The 26932-nt window shown below is 38.5% G+C and overlaps 1 protein-coding gene across 1 annotated transcript in view; it reads right to left on the reverse strand.

Moving 5' to 3' along the window:
* Positions 1-26932, reverse strand: part of LOC110101169 (protein RETICULATA-RELATED 5, chloroplastic) — a 42919-nt gene that overhangs the window by 14870 nt on the left and 1117 nt on the right. The window contains exons 2-3 of the mRNA XM_020828963.2: positions 24896-25025; positions 13432-13962 (exon numbers count right to left, since the gene is read on the reverse strand). Of these exons, the coding sequence (XP_020684622.1) occupies positions 13432-13962; positions 24896-25025 (661 nt within the window). The remainder of the gene's footprint in view (positions 1-13431; positions 13963-24895; positions 25026-26932) is intronic.

Below are 26932 nucleotides of genomic sequence, written 5' to 3' on the forward strand. Positions count from 1 at the left end.
GAATTAAGATGTGAAAATCCCTCTTGGAGTCATGTCACCCGCTCCTAAAATCATGCCTCCACTAGATCTTTCGCCTGCTTACAATCATACCTTTGCTAGTTATGCCTCCACCAAGTCCTCATCTAACTTGCAAGCACACCCCAGCAACGGCTTCATCAGTCAAGCCTGTTCCAGGACCACCTCCAACTAACAATCATGCCCCTCGTCCTCTCCATGCAACTGATAGCCATGCATGTGCAAGAATAGACTGCCATCCCTTGTGATAATTCCAATATTATATACTACCTATTTTACTTATTCATTAGTTAATTCTATAACTAAATTTCAATCCCCACTAATGAGCATTTCCCATTAGAAATGATCTTAAGATTGTACAAATCAGAGAACTTGGTGGAATGAAACACTCTCAACTATTTTCCATTTTTTTCATTGTAACAATTAGGATTTTAATTTTCCTTTCCCGTTGTTGCATCCTTCAGTGTTTCATTGCACAAACTAGCTTTTACCCTTTCCATTTCGCTTATTATAGCCTTTATCACTATATTTATACATTCCTTTCCTTTTTCCTTATATTTCTTCAAACAAGAAGCACAATTTCCCTCTCCATAGAAAACAACAACAACAACACCCATATTCTTTTGGTCTCAAGTTCTCTTGGGATTGAGGAATGTAATCCAAATCCAATAGGTGAGTTGCAAAATATCAAATCAATATACTAGTTGAATGTAAAGAACTATCTAAAGTGATTTCAATTGGTTCATGAATTTTTTAAAGGAAGAAAATAATTAGGCCATTAACTTGGCATCGGCCCAAAGCAAGAAAATCCCACATTAAATCTTGGATTTAATAGGACATTATGGTGATGTCCTAATAATGAAACTTTATGGCTCTGAAAAATAAGTGATCTATTATTGACCTCTGTAATGAAACCAAAAAAAAAAGAGAAAATTTTTTTGTTGAAATCATTAACTTTGCTGCCGCCCATCCCATATCCTTGATGGATATCCCGCTCAAGTCTCGTAGCTCTGCAAACGGCGTCGAAACCGTCCACTCACGCATGCTTCGCCTTGATCACACCTCTGCTCGCATTAATAAAACGAAGACAGGGAGCTCTCTATTCGGCTCTTCCATGCTTGAGCTCCTGCAACTCTCCTCCCTTCCCGCTTACAAATTCCCACACACAAAAGCCTCCTCTGTTCGCAAGTCCAGTCGAAACTTTCGCCCCTGCTCTTCACTATGTTCGATTCCTAGACGATTTCAATTTCTGCTCAACCTGCAATAAACCAAACCGCAATTCTTCCTCACGACAGAACCCTAACCTCTGACCCTTCCAAGACTCGACCTGCCTCCTATACCCGATGCCTCTTTCTTCAATCGAATTCCACGATCCTCAAGTCATCTGAATTCAAATCCCACAACCTGATCAACCTAATTTCCATAGCCCTCTACCTGCTGAGCTGCATCTCAAGGTCAAAGACCTCCGCCTCTACCTCTACCTCTACTGTTCTAATCCAAAGGGCCTCAACCCGCCAAACTCCAACATCGTTGCCCTAATCCCGACCACCTGCTTCCTACACAACCTCTACACAACCTCAAGCAACCGGCCCAAACTCCCTCTCTACTCTAGCCGCGAAACCCACAGCAAACCGACGTCCCTTCCTATACATGCAACAAAATCCCCTTCCAATCCCACTTCATCCTCATAGCTGAACGCCTCTCAGCTCTTGCTGACTCAACCATTGCCTCCGATCTCCACAAGCCGCCAACAATGAGGTAGGGATTAAGTTAATTTTAATATTAATAATAGTTATTAATATTAGCAATGTTATTATAACTAATTATTATTATTATTACTATTTTAAAAAATGAAAAAAAATGTGAATGAAATAAAATGAATAAAAAATTTTGCATTAATCACCGACTCCGCCATCATCGCTCGTCACTCAGGTAAGGATATCTCAACTCAAAAATCCCGCTCTTGGTGTTTGCAGCGAGCTAGAGAACCCCCTATACGCTCTCTCATAGCACGGTATAAGAGAGTGGCGCGACACTTACGACGAGGCAGGTAGGCCCTGTACACGCTCTCGTAGTGTGGCGGGGACACTTATAAGTACCCGTACGAGCTTCAGTGCAATGGGAAAATAAAATTATGCCATCTTTCAGAAAGGTACATCGAAGACTCATACACGCTCTCGTAGCATGGTGGGACTGAAGAAATACGACCACGGTGTCGCCCAACAACTACCATGTAGGATGGCCAAGACTCTTAAAATTTTTCCTACACAGGGGAGGCACCAGGAGACTACCGAAAATTATACTGACGAGGGCCTTAGTTTGAACTCAAATGAACTAAGTGTAGGGGACTCGAATTGAACATGAGCTACATGGAACTAAAATGAACAATCAATAAGGAACTTGATTTTAACAAAATAACAACACAGAACTCAAAAAGACGACAGAGAATTAAAGCTTAAACTTATCATGCAAATAATAAGTGATAATTCAAATAACTCAAATGAACATCAAGGGAAAACTACAAACAATGACTCATGCCAGCTAAAATTTCTTCACCTCATTCATAAATAATAATCAAAGTGAGCACTTCTCTTGATAGCGAGTAATAATGTAGGCCCTTAATTTGCCCATGAAGGATATCCATCTCGATCATGCTTATAAATGAGCGGATGTGATCATAATGAATGGTGAAAGCATTGGCAACATATGATGAATGCAAGCATTGACTTGTAATGTCCGCCATAACTCACACATGAGCAATAGATCTGCAAAATGAGTAAACATGAAGGAATGCAATAGTGTCTTTGTCATCAGCAATGATTCGACGTCCATAAAATACACCAATAAAGGAGATCAATGCATAATGAGCATAACGAATTGATGACCAAGAGATATTGAACAAGCTTTAAGCAAATACAATTTGCAAGAGATCAATATCATTTGACCCTACGCAAGCATACAAAACCTTGGCACATGTTATGAACCACCTATGGATAATGATAGTTGATGCGCAGTACTCATGTCAAGCATGCCAACTGGTTTTTTCCATCAGCTTTGTATTTCACAAAAAAACACCCATTTACAACTGACTGGTTTTTTCCCTACTAGTAGGACGGTGATCTCCCATGTATTGTTCTTTTCTAAGGCCTGCGTTTCATCTTTCATAGCACTTTTCCAATTTTCATTAAATAAGGCTTCAGAAATATCATTATGAATATGAATATCATTTAGTGCAACTAGAAAAAGTTTGTCTAAAGGTGAGATATTATGGAAGAATACAAAATTGGTTATGGGGTACAAGGGAGTTTTTTTTTTTTTTTTGTAAACTTGCATTTACCTCAACTTCAGGAGACGGTTCAGATTCTTTGAACTGCTCTAGAGCATAATTTAGATTTGTACGCCTAGAATACGCTATCCCAAACCTCTTGTTAATCATAATAGCTTTGTCCTCAATTTCTTTGGCTTTAATTTCAAGTTTAGGTGGATTGATTTGAGGTGGAGCTGAAAGGTCAAGATGGGCAATCTCACTTTCCTCTTCTTCCTTAATTTTAATCTCCTCCAGAAGATAAGGTTTGATGAAATAAGATTTTTATTCATCAAAAGTAACGTCAGCAAATAGAAGGATTTTCTTGGTAGAGAGATGATAACACTTATAACATTTTTGGGTGGATGAATATCCAAGAAAGGTAAATTTGAGTGCTCTTGGATCTAATTTTTCTCTATTTTGACTATGAATGTAGACATAGGCAGTGCACCCAAAGATTCTGGGTGTGTGAGGTTGTTATGGGTTTGAAATTCAAGGTCAAAAGAGAATAGAATATCCACTGGTGTTTTTAATCCCAAAGTTGTTGAAGGTAATCGATTTATGAAATATATGGCAGTCAGAAGGGCTTCCCCCAGTAGAATTTGGGTACATTGTGGTGGAATAGAAGTGCACGGATGGGGGTAAGAATGTGGCTGTTTTTTTCTTTCTACACCATTTTATTGTGGTGTATGAATACAGAAAGACTCATGAATGATACATTCCCTTTGAAAGTAGGAGGATAGAGTTTGGTTAAAGTAATCTTTGTCATTGTCAGAACAAAAATTTCTTATTTTTATCCTGAATTAAATAAGGATCATGATGTGAAAATGGGGAGGATAATGCTCACATCGGATTTATTTTTTAGGAGAAAGATCCAAGAGACTCAAGTGCAGACATCAATGAATGATACAAATCACCAGGAACCTAAGTGTTAGGAAATTTTTAAGGTCCTCACATATCACTATGAAAAAGGTAGAATGGGGTATGACATCTCTCAATTTTTTTTTGAAAATCTCGTTTATACTTGGCTAACTCACAAGTTTTACAATTAAAATATTTATTTTTCAACTTACAAAAAAATTTTAGATACATATTTTTTAAGATATCAAAAGATAAATGTCATAATCTAAAATGATGAAGCCAAATAGTAGATTTTTTTTATTAAATAAGAATAAAATAGAATAGCCATTATTGATAATAGTATATTTGTTCAGCTCTTCCAGGTAATATAGCCCATCTCTCTCCTTAGCAGGTCCAATCTTCTTTCTTGATCCCTAGTCCTAAAATAAGCAACAAGTAGGGTTAAATAAGACTTGAAAATTATGATTGCTGGTAAGTTTTTGTATAGAGATTAGGTTTGTAGATAATTGAGGTACATTGGGCATATTTTTTAGAGTTAAGGGAAGGAGATAAGAATGTCTCTTTGGCCTGCTACTGTGAATAGAGAAGCATCAGCCGTGATGATTTTTTTAGCACTCGGGCAAGTATTATAATTGATGATGTGGATAGAGTGTGTCATATGATCTGTGAGTCATGCGTCAATGATCCATACTCCTTTCAAATGATTTCTAGAGGCATTTACCTGAAAGTGTAAGAGAAGAAGATGCGGGTGATTTTTCAAGGGGTATCAGGAGTTATTTTAAGTTATCAATATATTCTTTGTTGAGCTCTCTAAGGTGGAGTATGTTTTCGGGTTGGACTATAACTTGTTGTAGTGTTAGCTTGTGATATTCCATTTTATCTAATTCTTTGATTCCACTCCTTATTTTGGGGTTTTCATGTAACTTCCAACATGTCTTGTTTGTATGCCTTGATTTCTTACAATAGCTGTACTAAAGTGAGTCTATGTCTTGAGCTTTTGGGGAATCCTTACCTCTTTTCTTCAATGACACCTCTTTTGTTATCACCATTGTTAAACCTTAAGCAACCTTTAATTCCAGCATTACACCTTGTCAGCTTTCCTCAATATAAATGAGAGAAATTGTCTATTTAGTGAGGGTGTCTCCTCTTTCCCAAGGATCTGAACTCTAACTTGGTCAAACTATATATTTAATCTTGCAAGAAAGTTGTACACTCTATCTTTCTCAATAAATTTTTTTTGGATAGCAGCATCTTCTAGACACCTGATCTCTATGCATTTGTAATGATCAAGTTCTTACCACAAGCTTTGAAGGAGAGTGGCATATTCAATCATGGTCTTGCTTCCTTATTTTGTGCTTCCCACTTGACTTTACTTTCGAAGATTTGTGTAGCATCCCGAACTTTTGAAAAGGTTTGCTTGGCGGCATCCCATGTCTTTTACAGTAGATAAGAACGTAAAAGCATTGCTAATTTCTGGAGTCATGGAATTCCACAAACATAATATGATCAAGGATGTTTGCTTCATCCCATGCCCAAAAATTAGGATCTTCTTTTAGTCTTATCCCAATGAGGTGATTCATCTTTCCTTTCCATTTCAAATCGGTCATCACAAATTGAGACCACTTTAAATAATAATTCTCATTTAAGCGATAGGAATGTTGCATAATTTGGAGATCACCTCTTTGATGGGGACATCGATACGAGGTTTCAACACATCTATTAGAGGCGACACAGAAGATCGATGGCCATGACGGAGATTCTTTACTTTTGATGCATTTTTTTTGTATTAGTCTTTTTTATTTTTCAGTTTTTCCGTTTTTGCCCTTATCGGTAGTTGGTCACTATTGTAGCCCAAGGGGCATTCTTGTCTTTTGTTTTTATTTGTCATTGTGAGGCCTATATATATGGCCACTCTCTTATGTATTAGATGATGAATTATTGAATGAAATTTTTATCTTGTTTCTTCTTCTTGCATGAGAGCTAGAGAAGGTAGAGAGAGCTCAAAGGGAGCAAGTGCAAGGCCCACCAGTCGTTGGAAGAGTCATCAACTCGTGGTTTTCTATTTTATCGTCATCTTCTCCACCTCTTCCCTCACTCCCACCCGCCGGCCTCTATAATCCCACCACCATCCAGGCCCACCACCAAGCTCGCCACATAATTCCCCTTCCCCAAGCCCACCGTCCACTAGCTCCACCACTCAACTCCATTCTTCCAACCACACTCCAACCCGCCCCAACCCCTTGCCGCCGACCCCTCTTCTCTCATAATTCCCATTCATTATGATGATGTCAATCATCATAATGACTTACTAGTTTAGCTCGCATGAGAGGGAAATTTTGATTTTATTTGAAATTCAAAAAAAATTGAAATTCAAATAATTCACTTTCTCCTACTTTTAACCTAAGCTTCTTCCCCAAACCACCCGTCACTCTCTCTTCTCCACTTTGGCCGCCACCTCCTTGCTCCCTCCCTTGGGAAGTTTGAAGCCAAAAGATGAAGATGACGTCCTTCTCATCTCCTTTCAATGTCGAATGGCCGATCCCAAGCTTGATCACGGTTCGCTTACAATGATCGTGGGGAGATTGACATTCTTCTCTCTCCTTTCTACGACCCCGATTGGGAATACGACGAGACGGCGGAAAGATACGTCAAGCGCATCCTCTATTGTTTGGCACATACGATCGATCTTCAAAAGCCTAAGATGCCTTGGCTTCTCGTTGGGAGATCTACACCTTCCCCGTCCGCGGCTACTTCTTCACCACTGTTAACCTTTTCGTGGATCAAGACCATTGGCGTTGCGACCGTCCTCATGGCATCGTTGGGTGTGCTGAAGACCTTTCTCCGCTAAGCCATACTTTGAGTGTGAGTGAGCATGGTAACTCATAGTGAACTTTCTAAATATTAACCGTGGGATTGTATTACAACATATTTTATTTTTCTGTGATAATTTCATATCTATCTTAACTTGCCTTAAACTTTTGAATTGTAACTGCTTACTAAAATAAGATCGACGACTGAAAATTCTCTAATCTAATCTTACGAAACCTTAATCTTAAGTAGAAAGCTTTGTAATCCTTTAAAATATTTTCGTGCAATTCTTGTTTGTTTCGCATCATATTTGGTATCAGAGCATGGTAGGCATGCATGACATGTTTAGAAAAACATCCTAGGGTTTAGCCTTTCATTATAGCTTAAATATTGCATGCATATCATTGCGTAGTTAAATTGTATTCACTGTTTACATTGCTGTCCTTGCATTTCCTGCACGCATTTAGTGGAGTTAAGTCATTCTAGCTAGTGTCTTAGTGCTGCCCTTAAATCCATATCGATTCTAAGTGCGTAGGACAACTACATCCTTGATATAAACTGCTGTCCTCACTGTTCCAGCAACATTTATGCACCTTTTAGTGAACTTAATGTTGTGTCTAGGCGCTGTCTTCACCCTATTGGTACCCCCATAAAAAAAAGACGACTTAAGCCACTGTTTAGTTTGTTGTCCTGAAATTTCCTGCTGCTGATAGTCACTTTTTAGTAAGCATTTCGTTGCGTTTAAGTGCTGTCCACACTCTCGAAGCCCTCCAAAACACTTAGACAACTTTATGTCATGTTTGTAGTTTGGTGTCCACATCATTCCTGCACACATCTAGTGAACTGTAGGCTAGTTTCTTAAGTGTTTAGGTGTTGTCCTCAACCTAACAACCTTCCAAAGTGCCTAGGTTACTTAACCCACTAGTGTAGCTTGCTGTCCATTCAATATCTGCACCCTTTAGTGAGCTTAAGTGAGCTTAACTTAGTATCTCAATGATGTCCCTTACACCCAATCACCTCTGAGTGTCACTTGGCGCTTCTCAATGGACTCAATAAGATTTCAAAAGAAGTTAGATGACCTAGTTAGTCTTGTAGGCTCTGTAACTAAAACCACAAAGGAGGAACATGTTGACTCTCCCCACCCTAAGTACGTACATCATTTGGTCAATCATGCTAGTCGGAAGATGCCCCACTCGACTTATCAACCTAGACCTGAGCCTAAGCCTCAATGACCTCACTTAGAGTCACCTTACAGTCTACCCACCTTTGATGGTTCCTCAGACCCTTACTACTTTAGGGAGTGAGTTAGACAATTAGAGGACTATTTTGAATCACGTCATATTCCTAAGTCTCACCAGGTTGGCATCGCTAAATCTCACCTAAAAGGTCGGGCTCTTCAATTTTGGATGAGATTGGAAGATCATAAGGAGTCTCACGGTGAGTACCCTACTTGGAAAGACATGAGGCAAAAACTTAATTTTAAATACCGACCCTCTACCAGTGACCGTCATCTAGAGCACCACCCTACCTTCTTTGTTGGAACAAACCGTGGACATTACTGTGGTCGAGACCACCCATCTTTTAGTAACAACAGGGTTACTGCCCCCAACCTTGATGGCCGACCCTTTATAGGGTCTTCTGTTGGATCGATCCCATATGACTCCCCACTTGGGCCGACTCCTAGCCATCCCAGTCAACCTTTAGCCTCCCCAGTCCTTGACCCTACCAGTGTCATTTTAACAAAAAAATGCATTACAAAAAAAAGTCCCCTGAACCCGAAATTGAGTACATCCATTTCGTGGATACTAAGGATATTATTGAGAACGAGGATTTCTTTGAGGATGAAACTGAAATGAGTGATTTAAACTCCATACAGGACTTAAACCCTGAGTTAGGAAAGTTGGAACATTTAAACGTCAACACCTTAGCCCACCCTGATCCTAGTCTCCTCGAGGATAATTCTTTAGATAAGATTTGCCTGGATGATATTAACTTTATCTCGAAAGGAGCTGATCTGGCTGTGAACACCATGAACTTAAATTCAAAAGTTTTTGACTTAATTATACCTCCTATCGAGAATATTAGTATGAATTTGGAAGATAGTGATCTGAGTCTGAAAGTTTCTGAACCTAAGTTGAATAATGAGTCTCCTCTTGCTTTATTGGAGTCTATTTTAGGAGTTGCTCCTCTAGATTTACGTATGAGCGAGTGTGTCTTTCTTGATTGGACTTATATCTCCATTCTTCATACCAACCTTAATGTTAGAGACAGTGTTAGCCCATACTCTCTTGACATCTTCTCAACTGTTGTGCACACTTTTGTTCTAGACACTCTACCCCATCTTGGGAGTCCCATACCTACTGGCGACTCTTTGGGCTATCCCCTTATGGGCGTGAGTCAGGACCCATCATCTTATCTTATTCCTGATTCATTCATTTTGCCTGTCATATTCTCGTCCTACCCTGTTAAGGACCATCTCTCTCCTAGTTGTATGAATTTTCTCGATTACACTACCACCGCTAGGAGACTACTCACGACTCTAACTGAAACTTCCTATAGAAATGCCCTGATAGCAAAGGATGTCTTCATTTCCCCCCCCCCTACACCAGTTCCCTTAGACCTGACCGCTTTAGATCCCCTCATTTTCATGACTCTTCCACCTTTATTCCATTTACGTGTGTTTGTGTGCCTGTTTCCTGTCGAAATTGTCTCTGTTTAAAATCTTTGTGTGAGCTCACGACTCTTGTCATTCTTCATGCATACCGATTCTTTTCATCTGCATTCACATCTCATCTTCAAGAATTGCACAAAGAAATAAATAAAAGAATTCAACAAAGCAATGCTCACTATAAGATCGATGCTGATCGTAAGAAAATATTTAAAGAATTTGAAGTTGGAGATTTTGTTATGGTACGGATCCGTCCGGAGCGGCTTCCCCAAGGAGCCGTTAAAAAATTGCATGCTAGAAGTGCGAGCCCCTTTAAGATAATCTCGAAAGTAAACAGCAATGCTTATGTGTTAGACCTTCCTGAAGGCTTTAATATTAATCCTACGTTTAATGTTGAAGATTTAGTAACATTTGAGGGACCTGAGTTTAACCCTGTCAATCCAATTCATAATAAGCCTTGTGAGAACCCACCCAGTGAGATCCCCAACCTACCTCCACTATCCAATTTACCTTACTTACCTAGTGTGGAGAAGTTTGAAGCTATACTTGACGATGAACTCATTTCCATGAAAGAAGGTGGACGCCAAAGGTACTTGGTTCGCTGGAAAGGGAAGCCGGTGACAGAGGATACATGGATTGATCGAGAGGAGCTATAGAGACTAGATCCAGATCTGCTAGAGCTATACGAGAGCGCCCGCAGTACTCACTCGACGGGGTCGAGTTTTCTCCCACCCGGGGAGAATGATGGGGACATCGATACGAGGTTTTGACGCGTCTATCAGAGGCGACACAGGAGATCGATGGCCATAATGAAGAGTCTTTACTTTTGATGCATTTTTTGTATTAGTCTTTTTTATTTTTTTGTTTTTTCAATTTTGCCCTTATGGGTAGTTGGTCACTATTATAGCCCAAGGGGCATTCTTGTCTTTTGTTTTTATTTGTCATTGTGAGGCTTATATATATGGTCACTCTCTTATGTATTAGATGATGAATTATTTAATGAAAATTTTATCTTGTTTCTTCTTCTTGCATGAGAGCTAGAAAAGGGAGAGAGAGCTCAAAGGGAGCAAGTGCAAGGCCCACCAATCGTTAGAAGAGTCCTCGACTCGTGGTTTTCTATTTTATCGTCGTCTTCTCCACCTCTTCCCTCACTCCCACCCGCTAGCCTCCATAATCCCACCACCAAGCTCGCCACATAATTCCCCTTCCCCAAGCCCACCGTCCACTAGCTCCACCACTCAACTCCATTCTTCCAACCACACTCCAACCCGCCCCAACCCCTTGCCGCCGACCCCTCTTCTCTCATAATTCCCATTCATTATGATGATGTCAATGACATCATCATAATGACTTCCTAGTTTAGCTCGCATGAGAGGGAAATTTTGGTTTTATTTGAAATTCAAAACAATTTGAAATTCAAATTATTGCCATATAGGGAGGTCCAAATTAGGAAAGTTTCAATCATGCAATCAATCTCAAAATAAATCAAAGAGAAATTATTAATTCCTTTTCCTAATCCTCCACCTCTACTTGGAAACTCCCAAACATCTTCCCTAATTCCCTCCCCCCTTCACTATGCCGCCGGCCCCCCATGGGGATTTCCCCATTAAATGCTAAATCAATTCCCTTCCCCAATTATTCAAATTTTGGAATAAATTTCTGGATTAACACAAAACCCCTTCCCCCTCTCTCTCCATGCCACCGGCCCCCATTAATGGGCTCTCCTAATGTTTTTCCTATTGGGGCCTCAATCATATTTGAAATTTGAAATCAATTTCAAATTGATTTCCTCCAAAACTACTCAATATCTGAAATCAATTTCAGATTTGTAGTAATTCACTTTCTCCTACTTTTAACCTAAGCTTCTTCCCCAAACCACCCGCCACTCTCTCTTCTCCACTTTGGCCGCCACCTCCTTGGTCCCTCCCTTGGGAAGTTTGAGGCCAAAAGACGAGGATGACGTCCTTCTCATCTCCTTTCAAGGTCGAATGGCCGATCCCGAGGTTGATCACGGGTTCGCTTACAACGATCGTGGGGAGATTGACATTCTTCTCTCTCCTTTCTACGACCCCGATTGGGAATACGACGAGACAGCGGAAAGATATGTCAGCGCATCCTCTATTGCTTGGCACATACGATCGATCTTCAAAAGCCTAAGACGCATTGGCTTCTCGTTGGGAGATCTACACATTCCCCATTTGCGGCTACTTCTTCACCACCGTCAACCTTTCCGTGGATCAATACCATTGACGTTGCGACCGTCCTCGTGGCATCGTTGGGTGTGCTGAAGACCTTTCTCCGCTAAGCCATACTTTGTGTGTGAGTGAGCATGGTAACTCATAGTGAACTTTCTAAATATTAATCGTGGGATTGTATTACAACATATTTTGTTTTTCTGTGATAATTTCAGATCTATCTTAACTTGCCTTAAACTTTTGAGTTGTAACTGCTTACTACAAGAAGATCGACGACTGAAAATTCTCTAATCTAATCTTACGAAACCTTAATCTTAAATAGCAAGCTTTGTAATCCTTTAAAATATTTCCGTGCAATTCTTGTTTGTGTTGCATCACTCTTCCTTGGTGCACCATAGAGTCCTCCATTTATTTAAAGATTTGGGAGGAATTTGTTTCAAACATTGTAGTGGCAAAGGAGGCTATATCAAACAGAGCAATAATGAAGGTTGCATTGGTTATATATAGAATAACAACAATGGAAGGCCGAAAATGAAGGCACAGCAATACAAAAAACTCAAAATTTCGGCAACGACAATGAAGGCTCTAATACCATGTTAAATTCAAAGAATTGGAGAGGGAAAATGCTTAAATTTATTGCACAAACTTGCCATATTTATAGATCTATACAATATATCTTAATAAAGAAACAAATAATTACATAATCATGCATAATTGCTCTAATGTAATCCTTCCTAAATCAGCCACCTAAATATGGAAGGAGGTCAACGTGATCCAAGTGAGCCTCCTATGGATTCCCATCCTAGCTATGGGATCAAAATGCCAAGGGACGGAAAAGATTCAATAAGTGAGCATCCACAGATTCCCATCCTAACCATGGGATCAAAATGCCAAGGGACGGCTGAGATTTAACACAAATCAACCATCAATATTGCATATAATCCTATGTAATACAACCATAAAAAACATACAAGTCGTGGGAATCTATGAGCACTCAGTCGTGGGAATCGTAGGCATGAGAAGACTGAACATGGTCACCTCAACAAAAGGGATGAAGCATAAGGCATGAGCAATAGCGAGTTGTGAGCTACAATGGGTGCAAAGATTTTCTAAGGCACAATAGCAGATAACACTTCATTAAAATAATCCAAAAAATTATATTTAGATTAAAGAGAAAATGAGATCTTATAAATAGAAAAATTCAAAAGAATGCAAAACACTAAACAAAAAATAGTAAGAAGGCACCACCAAGAAGACATGGACCACACAATATAGAAACTTCAAGGTGCTAGTAAAAGACACCAACCATGCATTAAATGCATTGTCATCGTAGCTTTATCACAACTATTAGGGGTCAGCTTAAAAAATATTTCTTCTTCTTATTTCATTTCTCTAGTGCTACATGTGGTGTTACATTAAACTCAAGTCTTTTTTTTCTTTAATTCTAACCAAATTAAATTTGGCCTACCCTCTCCTTTACATGCCTTCTGGAGTGATTATCAGCTAATCTTATTGTCGCGTGTTCTACTTCTTGCACATGTCAAAAAAATATAAATAATGCAGTAAGGATGACTTAATACCTGAGGGAGAGCTTCTCTTCTACGACCAGCTGCATTCATGACTCGTGCAATTTCAGCACGATCAAAGCAATTTCTGCTACAAGACTTAGCAGCAGAGTACCACAAGAAGTCAGCTACAGGAACCTCTCCTTCCCTGCGAATGTCTTGCCTTTCAGGATCAAGCAGTATAACCACTTGATTCTTCTTTTGTAGTTTTCTCAAAATCCTAGCAGGGACACCTATACCTCTAGAGCCATAAATTACATGTCTTGCGTCTGTCACAACTACAAGCAAACTAGTAGAACCTCCATCTATCACTGCTTGCATGATAATTTGAGAAACTGAATAATCATCAACAACTCTTGCTTGAGCGGATAGGTATGAACTAGGACCAAAAGGAACAGATTGTTTTGAAGAAAGCTGGTCTATCATAGACCTTCCAGAGATAGATGTGAAGCCAGAAACAAATCCTGAACCAGCTGGCGGTGCATATAGTTTGCGCTGTGCTTGAGTCAAGCCCCAAATCCCTTCAGCTTGAACAGTTCTTAATACCTAAAAACAAGAAGGTTTGATTTATAAGAAAACAATTTGGCTTGAAACTGATATCGACTAATATACACAAAAATAATTTAGGAAACTAAAAATATATTCAAGGTGGAATAAAGAGATCCAACGTAACGAATCAACATGCAATAAGTTTTTACAGGTAAATCATAAGGAGTTCCAAACAGAAATTGTTAAAGTTAAAATCAGCCAACTAGAGCAATAATATCACATTGCCTATCAAGATAGATCTGGAATATGATAAAAAGGTAGAAATCGCACCGCAGATCATAAACTTCAATGTTCACTTTAATTGGTAGGAATTGATGTATGTTAGCAGAGAAACAGTAACCATTAAAATATACAACATTAAAATTTAAGTAGAACTAAAGAATAGAGAAAAACAAAGTCTACAGCCCAGTTTATCAATATTCCCATCAAAGAGATGAAGTGCAATAAAAAAGAGTTCTTCTCCAATGGAACTTCCTATTCTGCTATTTCTTCTCAAAACAAAGAGTATAAAGTTTTACAATAATTCATCCAAAGCCGCCACTGGCCTATTTCTTACAGAAAACCAAACTTGCTCATACCATCAGCATGATGGGGCATCCAGTTTTCGGAGAAAAGGACATAACAAGCAAAATAGTATAACCACCTAAATCAGTAAATAATAAATAAGAAAAATACATAAAACAAAGATGGAAGATTAACTAAGTAACGTGTACTAGCTGATGCATCAATTCCCCTATTCTCTTGAAGAACTCAATTTAGCGTTTAATCAATAATATCAGCTACATTCAGGGAAAAATATTAATAAAATGCCCTTTCTACCTTCAAGAGTTCAGGCAGATCTATAATGGATACATTATCGCTTTTTTATATCAAGCATGGACCTATGTTCTTAGATTGTAATTTGTGGTATATCAGGCATTTGTGATGATGATGCTTGTTAAGATGAATTATAACTAGAAAATCCACTTAAAAAGTTTACTGCGAACTTGAAGATTAGCTGCTTGTTGACCTGTGTGATAATACAAAAAAAAAGAGAAAAGAAACCACTCGTACCTGTCCTGCACCGAACTTTGCACATCATCGCCATTCCTCCCACGTTCGTAGTCGCATCGAGCCATACCGCCATGATCTCAACTTCGCATCGTTAAAAGGGCATGGGAAGGAGGCATTCGGGCCTCTTTTTCTCTCTCCCGATCGCGCTCTTCTTCGACCCTTCGTCGCTGCTCGACTTCGCTCCTCCGACGACTTGCCCTTTCTGTAGGATCAGAAGTTAGGACTTCGATCAGAAGCAGTGATTAGAGCTCGCTCGCATGAAGGAAACTTTCTCCATCTCGCGTGCTTCTCCGACCCCATCGTCGATGTTCGGCTTCGCTCCTTCAACGGATTTCCCTTCCTGTAGATCGGAAGCTCAAAACTTTGATCGGAAGCAATGGAGCTCGCCGCTGTAAAGAAACTTTCGTCCTTACGCGCGCTGCTCCGGCCCTTTGACTTCGCTCCTTCCGTGACATCCCTTCCGGTCGGATTGGAGATTGCGACATTTTTTATCGGAGGCAACAATAGGAGCTCTACTCATTGTGAAGGCAACTCACTCCCTTTCAGCGCTCCTTCGGTCAAGCCCTGTAAATTTTCCAACCGAACTCCACAACCATCCGACCTCTGCTCCTATACCCGTAGCTACCTCTAATTTAAAACCGACCCGGCCCCTTTTGCTACCGCCACCTCTTCATCAAGTCGCCAGTGGTGAGGTAGAGGGTAGGTTAATTTGGTAATAATAATAGTTATTTTTGTTATAACTAATTATTATTATTATTATTATATATATTTATGTGTGTGTGTTTGTGAGAGGATAAAAAAAAAGGGGAAGAAAGACAAAAAAAAGAAATACATAAAAAATCCCTCTCTTACCTCGGTGTGCGTGTCGAGCCGGCATACCACCCATACACGCTTTTCTCTAGCGTGGAGGGAAGGAAACCCGATGCGACACCTACGACGAGGTAAGCGAGCGACCCCTCGGTTCCAAAATCCTATCTTTGGCGTTCGTGTCGAGCCGGCAAATCACCCATGCATGCTTTTCTCTAGTGTGGTAGGAGGGAACCCGGTGCGACACCTACGCCGAGACAGGTGGGCTTGGTGCACGCTTTTCTTAGCATGGCCGGGACAACTTCTACGTACCCGTACGCGGCTCTGTACCTGTGGGAAAACAACTGCTTTTCTTGTAACATGTACCGAAGACTCATGCACGCTTTTCTCTGGTATTGTGGGGAACAAAGATTTTACAGTCGTGGTGTCCTCGTACGAGGGCACCTACTGTACACGCTTTTCTCTAGCGTGGCGGAAGGCCCAGTTTTCCGTAGTTTTCTCCTAAACGGGGGAGACGCCGGAAGGTTGCCGAAATTTCGGGTGAATATATGACTATACTCGGACCTGATTTAGACTCAAATGAACACGAACTAGTGGACTTGAGCATGAACTACAAGGACTTGTATTTGAACACAAAGCAAATGATTAAGCAAGACTTGAACCTAAATAAAATAAGGCTCGAACTTGATTGAACTCAAAGGACCACAGTGAACATGAAACTTGAACTCGCACTTGAACTCGGACTATACAACATTAAGTGGGACTTGTAAACTCGATGAACTCAAGTCTAAATGAAACTTGAACTTGCAAATGAACTACAAAGAACTTAATGTGGACCACAAAGAGCTAGATTTGAATGAATATGAGCTCTGAAGAAATTGAATTGGAATGGAGCATATAGAACCAAACTTTGAATCGATGAATGAACAATCAAGATCTAAGCGAATCTTAATCATTCAATTGTATCCAAATAAACATCATACAAGCAAATGTCAACCATGCAAACGGATGTACAAGGACTTGTGGGCTTCGATGTAATTTGCTTGAAGTGATTGCATTCAAATGAACTTCATGCAAGCAATACAACTCAAAGTGAGCGCAAGGACTTGTGATAGAAGGATATGTTTGATCAAATAGACAGCTAAAGTGAGTGACCAGGGATGAAGAAATACGATGACATCTCTGTCACAAATAATGATCCAACTTCAAGAAAGTACATCAACAAATGAGTCTGATACATAGTGAATATGACAAGTAAACGATCAAGATTTGCTGAACAAGTTTTAAATAAATATAGTTGCAAGTGCTAACACCATTTGACCTCGAGCAAATATGCTAACTTGTTTGTAAACAACAAGGCTGACAAGCATTCTACGAATTCATTCAAGGAGGATTCAATGAATGCATTCAAGAAGACTATGATGGATACAGAAGCAAGTGCAAGTCAAAGTATGACCCTCCCACGGTCAATGCAAGTTGGCATGCAATATATCTGCTACACATACAAGATACACACGCCCCAACAAGTCATCATAGTAGAAGGCGACGAATGCACAACACCTCTACAATCAATCACTATCCAATGTTGAACATATACATTGATCCGTTATAAGAAAAGATTGATGATACTACAACAAATGCAAGCATCTACGAGCTGTTGCAAAATAACCGGTGTACACACGAAATATCTCACAAGCAGAATGCATATGTGTATCTTGTATGTGCATTATTGAAACCTCCAACACTAGCAACAATGCATGTAGATTGAGATGGCAACACTGTCAATTGATAGTGGGAGACCCGTCATTGCAAACAACTATATCAAACCACCTGAGATTGGTGAAAGATGGATATGATACTAGTGCAAATGGCTCTCCTACGAACATTTTCAAGAGATCATACCAAATACGACCCGTCCCTACAAACAAGTACAAACATCAAACCACTTGAGATTGATGAAAGGTGGGTATGATGCAGAAACAATGGCTCTTCTACGAACACTTCTAGGAGATCGTAGTGAATACAACGGATCTCTGTAAATAAACACAAGTCACTTGTGGATAACAACAATGGGTATATCGTAGGCACCACAAACCATTATGGACACAAGTATAGACATCACACCTACAGCAGCGATGATTGAGATACTGCAAAGTATGTCGGGCACGAAGACAACTCGATGTACAAAAAAGGACACCTCCTGGCAAAATGGAAGAGATGTTTGAGCAAATTCAAACTAAACTTCCTGGTGTTCCAAAATTTCTCCTTGGTCCTGTACTCTTGAAGAAAACATTTTTTGCATCCACAAACACCGGAAATAACAAGTCTACTACACTAAAGATTCTAAAAGGAGTTCTTTCCAAATTAGTAGTCATTGATTTCAAAGTCCAGAAGGACTCCAGGTGAATTGGAAAAGGGAGTGTCCATCAGGACAATGAGGTATCTCATTGCAATCAAGTGACAACGTTACAATTCACCTATATCCAAAAGCAGGAGATTCGTTAGTGCATTATAATCCACCTGCAAAGAGCAACAAGTAGTGCATGACAGTCTACCTGTACAAAGCAGCAAACAACTCAATCCAAAAGTTGTTGCAACACGCCACCAAATCCACAACACTCATACAAGTGGACAGAAGGCGTGTTCAAACTCTCAAATAGAATGTTGTGCATAATCAAATGGCAGTTAGCTGCATAATTAAAGTATCTCAAAATACCACCACACATGCATTGTAATTTGTACACACATAGGTGCACTAAAAATGGATATATAATCAAGAACCCGCATGGGCCCCGGCGAGCATGTTATTGGAACACGCATGACGTCTAGGGATGATATGCGGGTCAACAAATCTAAACTCGATCCTCCTAAGCATGTAAAAAGGAGTCGACATGGTTTAATTATAAAATGCCCCCCAAACACCTGCATGGGCCCCGGCGAGCGTGTTATTGGTACACACGTGAAGTCTAGGGATGCTGCGCGGGTCAATAAGTGAATTCAAGTTCGAACCCGATCCTCCTAAGCAGGTCAATAGGAGTCGACAGGGTTCGAACTTTCAAACAAATACACGGTTATTGTGACCGGTGTATTTGTTTTAATACATTCATATTAGGCCTTCAAGGCCTACAATCAAGTGAATTCATTAATAAATGCATAAAGCCTACGAAACCCGATCCACTGTCGACAAGCTCGACACAGTTGACAAGGTTTATCCATAAAATACAAATATTTTCAAATGGAAGTGACCCCGGACCCCAATGATGGTCGTGTTGAATGTAAATCTCAACCGGAGGGTTAACTCTAACCATCTCAAAATGCCTCCAAACTTTTACAAAATTCAAATTCCTGCGGAGATATAAGTGACTTTAACATCACCCCGATGATGGCCGTGTTGAATGCAAATCTCAACTGATGGGTTAATTCAAAATATTTCAAGCTCCACCCAAATGCCCATCAAAATCCAAAACTCCACAAGTTCTGAAATCCAAAAATTATCAAAATCCTAATTTCAAGATATTTAAAATTTGAAATCAACTATTAAACACTTAAAGCAAAATCCATTCACCATTCGCAATAATTTGCCGAGGTGGACAAATTCAAATATAACTTCAGCTCACATAGAGCCAAATGCCTAGTCGAAAATATCACTAGAATTCATTCTCAAACAATCTCCTGCCAGTAAGGACGTGGTATGTATCATCTAACCGGCGGTTTTGCCGCCAAATGGCAACGCAGGATAAATGGTTATGACCTGGGGCCCTCTAAACCGAGTGGTTTTGCCGTCAAATGGCACCATAAAATATCGGTTATGGCCAGAGCCAATACGCTCCTTAGTGGTATCAAATCCTTGAGATATGAATCAATAGGATATGATCGATAGGGCACAAAGCCCTTTGTTAGCTAAGGTGGATTCAAATTTGTCCTCTTAGTACCCAACACAGGTCTACAAGGTCCCCTTGGATGAAGCAACCCAGGGCAGCAGACAATGATCCTTATGTCAGGTTGGGTCGACTACCTCCTCTGACTAAGTAGACCAGGGACCACGATGGCCCGGGACGACAGAACCATGAGATCTTGATCAGGTCCATCATCCATTCCCCCACCATCCGCTTTAAGTGCAAAATGGTGAAAATTTTCAATTTTAAATATCAAGCTTCTCAAGTATCACAACCCAAATTTTCAAATTCCCAAATTTAAACCCATGCTGCTACTATATGTCAGATAACACGTATCTCTACATATCTGAATGACGACTAGCCTTAATCGAAAATTCTCACTCATTATCGGGAGGGGTAATTAACTATAGGGGCTTGCGCCTATAGGAAACCAGAACTAAGATCATAAAGTCCTCGCAAAATGAGGGCGAAATCTCTTGGTAGTGTCTTATCTACAAACCCATCTACCTTCCCAAAATTTACCCCGGAACTTATTCTGTTAAAACTCCCCCTCGCCAAAGAAAAAGCAAATAGTCGGGCAGAGGCCGGGGCTGAATTTTCGGAGCCCGCGCTGCTGATTTCTACCTTTCATTGGAGTCATTCAATTTTTCTTTTATGGCTTGTTAAACTGCTTAATTTGTTCTGCCAGCTCCTCTGCACTTTGTTGGGCGCTTCTATTTGACAACTCAGTGAGGTCAACTATGACATTCGATGTCTTGGTATACACAACAGAGAATAGTAATCAGCATTTGAGGCTGTTAACCATGTTGTTGAATGAGAACTAAGCTTGGGCAACAGCTTGGCATAAGATTTTGGTCGATCACTTGCTATGCTTCGGATTATAGAGCCCAGACTTTGGTTAACAACTTATGTTTGTCTATCAATTTAAGGTTGATAAGCATTGCTAAATATTAAGGCGTTGTCAAATTTTCTCTACAACACACATCAAAAGTGACTAACATAACATCACGATCAGAGTTCATAGTTTTGAGCATCGGGTGTAATTGAAGAATTTCATGAAAAAAGAGATTGGCATCATTAATGACATTGATAGTTCTTCAACAATGAACAAAGTGGGCCATCTTTAAAAATTTAACAACGATACAAAAGCTAAGTCTTTTGTTGTGTCAATGGTAAGCCCAACATGAAGTCAATGTTGATATCATCCCAAATGTGATCTGAAATGGGTAAAAGAGTGTACAGACCAATGTTTTGTGTTTGCCCATTAATAGATTGACATATTCTACAATGTTGCAAAATTTTAATGATGTCTCTCCTCATTTGAGGGAGCTATTATTCTATGCGGACACCGGACGGTTCTTACACGCTCGGTATCGAGCGGTATCGAGCGCAGATATCGAGCTCGGTGCCGAGAACGGTACATTTTTTAGGTGACATTGCACATTTTTATTGGTGTCTGAACGCCCTCTGGACTCTACACAGAATAATAAATCCATTCGAGGCCGATAGAATATACCCTCAATAGCTAGTACAGTTTTATCACAACCGTAGTGCACAACCATACCACCTGTGTAAATTCTAAACAATGAATTCAAGCAAGGAGGTTTTCCATAGAATAACACCTATTTGAATACAAACTTTTCTTGAATATTAAAGTCACTAAAGTTATCATGTTCTTGGCACTACTTTCCTATGTCACAAAAATCTACATCATCTTCATACAAGTTTTAAGAATGGCAAAGCCTGCTAACTAAACTTGTATGGAACAAGAAGAACAACTCAGCAACCCAAGGCATTAACATCCCAATTCAAGTGGTCGATTTGATGCTTAAAATAGAATGCAATTTTTGCAAAAAGCATCCAACAAGCATGCATACAAGACTTTTTTTTTTTTATTATTTGAGAGTTTATGTATTTAAGAGCTTGTTGGTCACTATGCAAAATGAATTCTTTACTTTTTAATTAATGCTCACAATGTTGTAAAGCTCTTACTATACAATACAATTATTGTTCATAAGTTGTCCATTTTTGTTTCACATTATTAAGCTTCTTGTAAAAATATTTGATAGGCCTTCTTTTATGGATAAGTACAACACTGATTCCAGTCATACAAGCGTCAACTTAAACCTCAAAAACACGCTCAAAGTTTAGGAGAGCTAAGACAAGCGTTGAACTGAGCTTTTCCTACAAGACATTAAAGTTGATCTCATAATCAACTAAATTATTCTTCTTGAGAAAATTGGTAATTGGCGTAGCAAGAGTATTAAAATTGTGTGTAAATCGGCTTTAAAAAGTTGCAAGGTTGTGGAAGGTTCATAATTCACGAATGTTAGATAAAGTTGGTCATTCTCGATTTTCTTCATTTTGAATGTCCCCACTGCTTATGGCATAACCTAGGGGTCAAGTATCTGCCTAATTGAGCTAAACTTCTTTAATTGTTACTGAGCTTGAGCTCGAGCTCGACTCAAGCTCGTTTACTAAGCTCGAGTTCATTAAAAAATCCATAGGCTCAAGCTCGACTTGATTGCTCGAGCTCATTTAAAAAGCTTGAGCTTGACTCAATTGTTGATCTCGATTTCTTAGTTTTAAATTAAAAAATAAATATTTTAAAATTTTTAATTTTAATATATAATTAATTTAAAATTATTAAAATATAGTATATAATACTAATTTAAATTAATTATTTAATACATTTAATTTAATCGAGCAACTCAACGAGCTTTCGAGCCAAACTAGGCTTAAGCTCGAGCTCGGGCTTGTTTAATATGTGAGCTCGAGTATAGACTTGAGCTCGAACTCGTAACTAGATAAGCTCGACTCGCAAGCTCATTAACGAGTCGAGCACGAGCCGGCTTGCAACCCAACTCAGCTCACTTACACCCCTAGCAAAACTGAAATTGGGAAGTGAGGAAACTTTTTTTTTTCATATTGCTCACTAGCTTGTTCTTTAGAACTTGCATCAAGTGATCAAATTGTTCTTATTTAGGTTTATTGTGACCTCGGATATCATTAAAGTATACAATAGCAAATTGTCCCATAAATGACTATAGCATTCCATATATTATGCACATCAAGGTGCTCAAGGCACCATAAAGCCTGAAAGGCATCACTCGCCATTTGTAGAGACCGCCTCTTATTTTGAAGGTCATCTTCCACTCGCCCCAAGTTGCATACAAACTTCATGATAGTACCTTTCAAGCCAATCTTTGAAAAAAATGCTAGAACTTTCCAACTTACAGAGTAGATCGTCTAAGCACTAGATTGGAAACTGACACAACCGTGATCTTATTAATAGCCCAGCTCTCCGCATATATGTGCAAAGACCGTCTTTTGCAACCCAAAGCATTGACACAACACAGGCTAAGGCTCATTTGAATCAACTATCTAGAAAGCAAGAAGCCAACAGTGCTCCACAAGGCCAAGCATTCTTTGGGACTCATGCAATAATAAAGTAGGTTGAGTTGACTAGAACTAGAAATTAAATCAATGTGATGTTAGGCGTAATTTTGGTAGGTATGTTTATTGGTTGCATGGAGGGAAGTATTTCCATAGTTAAGCCATTTAGGAAGAGCCTCTGCATTCGTGTGAAATGAATTTCCTTCAAGGAATAATACCAAGTGGCTCTGTTTTAATTTGGCACAAAACTCGGTATCGTGGATGATGAGTAATGCCATGGCCTGGAAATATTCTTTTTTTTTTTACTGAGTGGCATTAATAAAAAAATTTCCTACCATCGGAAAGAATAATTGTTCTCCTTGGCTCTATGAAATGCATCTACTTCACATTGCCAAGGCCAGTCAAGAAGAACATGACATACGTCCATATCGACAAAACCACACAAAATTTCAACTTGATAGAGGTCTTCAATGCAAAGTGTCCGATATACCTTGTTTTGCTCATGTTTCATAACCTTCTTAAATCCACCCAATCTTGTAGGCACATGAATGAACAAAAGTCTATAGATTGAGCGCATGGAACAAAGCATTTGAAACTAGATTTTTGCAGCTCCTGCTATCAACAATCACAACGCATAAATTTTAAAGCACATTATACAAAGTAAAGAAAATCGGATATCATTGAGTCAAGTCTTCTTGTTTAGCAAGCAAAAGCCGCTCAATAATACAGGCGATAGGTTCCATGTCATCCTCTTTAACAAATTTTACACACACCCTAATTGTTCACCGTCTTCATCCTTTTCACCAATTAAATGTAAACTTTTACATTGAGGTATTCATTAGAATTGTCAATTGCTTGGTTGCAATGATAACAACAAATAATCATTTATCAAGTGCAATGATTATCCTTATGATGATTCAGGGAACCTTTAAAACTTCTGTAGTTATTAGGTGCACAACCAACTTTATTTGAGTCAAGAAGTTCTGATTTGGATATTATTGACATGAAGGGAGCTGCAGCTTATCATCTAAGCTCCAACTTGTGTTTTTCAAGTAGACAAATATCTACTTGAATTCCAGGACTAACTACTCTCAGCCTTGTAAGTTAAATTTATAGCTATAAAGAGTCAGCTGAGGAGACTTCATGGCGAGATCTTTGTACGCATGATAGTGACAATCTCCCCCTCCATTGGCTATCAAAAATGATCTCTGAGCTCTGACACCAACTTAACGATGACAAAAGATAAAAGGCATGAAACTAGATTGAAGAAGAGGGATTCTTCTCGAATGGAACATCCTCACTTGCTATTTCTTCTCAAAACAAAGATAATAAAGTTTTACAATGCTTCATTCCAAGCTACCTCCCTCCCTGTTTCTTACAAAACAAAACTAACTCCTGACATCAAGATATTGGGACATCCAATTTTTTGAAGAAAAGAAAAGGACATGACAAGAAAAATGTGTTACTTAAAACAATAAATAGAAAACAAGAGAAATATGTAAAACAGGAGGGATGGATTAATTAAGCGACCTTATTTTTCCCATCTGACTTAACATCCAAAAAATTCAGATTGTTTAATAAATACGAAATCTTATATTGCTCATAAAAAAAATAAATAAATGCAATGCAAGCTTTTCTGGAGTCCGAAGTACTAGAATGTTATGCTCAACAGTAACTAGCCACTCACATTTAATATAAAATTGCAAAGATGCTTCTGTTGTGACCTAATTTGTTTCCTTAATATGCTAGTAAAGAATGACAATAAGCTTATGAATTACCTCAAGTGGAGTACCACAAGCAACAAGTTTGATTCCATTATCATGACAATAATTTAAAAGAGGCTCATATTCCTGCCAGCGCTCAGGTGGCCAGTGGGAGGTGTAAGACCTTAAGGTTGCACCATCAATTCTGCCATGACAAATAATTTTTTTATAAAGAACATACAAAAGACACCGACCACACGTAGTGGGATAAAAATAAATTATAAAAACCATGCCCCTCTCCCCTTTGAGGTTCAAAGACCAAAAGATCATATACAAGCATACCATTCCATCCATTGATGATACAATAGAAATTCCTTCATCAATAAAAGAAGAACATTTCTTGAATTGTAGAAAAAACCATGAACAATATTCAACTATGCGAAGAAGCCAAAGAAAGTTTATTATGATGATAGCAGAAAACTTCATCACAATTTTCAATATCTGATTGCCAAATAAAAACAAGGAAAACCAGCCGGAAGTCCTATGGTTGACCTTGACCACTACTTCTTTTTAAATGTTGTAAAAAAAAAATTAGTACCAAATAGATCTTTATTATTCACTTCACATGAGTACCCGTAGCTATTCCCACCATCGGCTCACCACCTCCCTCTCTGAATATAGTTATTCCCAAAAGGTATGTATGTAGTTATTGCTTTCTTACATATGGTTATTATTGAATATCTGAAAATAATCATATATAATTTTTTAATTACCTGATGACATTAGAGAGTAAATTGATCTAAGAAAATCAGTCAATGTCCGGTAATAACCAGATATGGTTTCTCAATAACTATATGCTGATAGAAAAACACTAGAATGAAGGAAAAAAGGACAAAAAAATGATATGACTAAAGGTTGTTTTCTCCCTTGAAAATGACTAATAGGTATTATTTAAAAAGGATATGACTAAAGAATGAATGTAGTTAAACAATAGGATCCTAAAGCAATTCATCCTAAAAAGAAAGGAGAAAATTACATTAAAATAAATGAATAAATGACAACTCAGAGTAGGGCAAATAAATTTGAGAAAATAAGAAACTTGAATGGACAACTAGAGCAGATGTGATGATATGAAGGGGAACCTAATGAATTCAAAGTCAAATTGAGGAATGCCTATTATAAATGAGCAAAAAAATAAACAAAAGGATCATATACTTCTACTTTAGCCAAAGGAATGCAGATGACATAAAAGAAATTAGTGGTATATTATCCCAAATTCATGACACTCACAGCCCCACGTCTCCCCACAAATATTTCTATACACGCACGCACGTATACACGCACACACGTATGCACTCAAGCTTACATGAAATATGCATATTCATTTTTTTATACCTAATTGATATCTTTGTTGTTCAAAGAGGATAAAGAAACAAGCAATCCACTTCATGCAAACCACTAGAAACTAATCACATTCAGATAATATTATACCAATTGACCATTGTAGTTTGCAGGTTGTATGCACAACCAGGCATTTAAGAGGCATGGATCAAGATACAATGCTTAAATGTCACAAAGTTTTAACTGAAATGGCAAATAAAGTGAAAGAGAATTATGAAAGAAACAGCATTCTATATCAAGCAAATTTGGATTATTGTTAGGTTTTCATTGATAATTGTGTAAACAATGTTATAGTGAAATATTAGTTTCAGGTAACATTGCTATACTTGGTTCACATAATAAGAATAACTATACCTTTACTAGCTAACTGAGAAAGATTTTAACCAAGTTGAATCCTAATCATAAAGGAAACATAGAAAAAAACTTGAATTACAGGGGAATGTTCTATAGAAAGAAGAAACTCCAATGGGCTGTTTGGTCAAGCAAGCAACTAATTTTGACATATTTTAAACCAAACAATTTCAAACATGCCTGGTGGTTATCGCTCTTTATAATTAAAAAAATTAAATTAAAGTAAATTTAAAGTTTAATAAAATAAATTTAATCATTACTAAAATTTCAATTATATACAAGCACAATATTTTCAACGTAATAATGCCTATGAAGCTTGTCTTTTCATATTAAGTAAATTTAAATCAAACAAGTTTAAAT

This window comes from Dendrobium catenatum, unplaced genomic scaffold (genome assembly GCF_001605985.2).
Source record: "Dendrobium catenatum unplaced genomic scaffold, ASM160598v2 fragScaff_scaffold_1553, whole genome shotgun sequence".
Lineage (NCBI taxonomy): Eukaryota > Viridiplantae > Streptophyta > Magnoliopsida > Asparagales > Orchidaceae > Dendrobium > Dendrobium catenatum.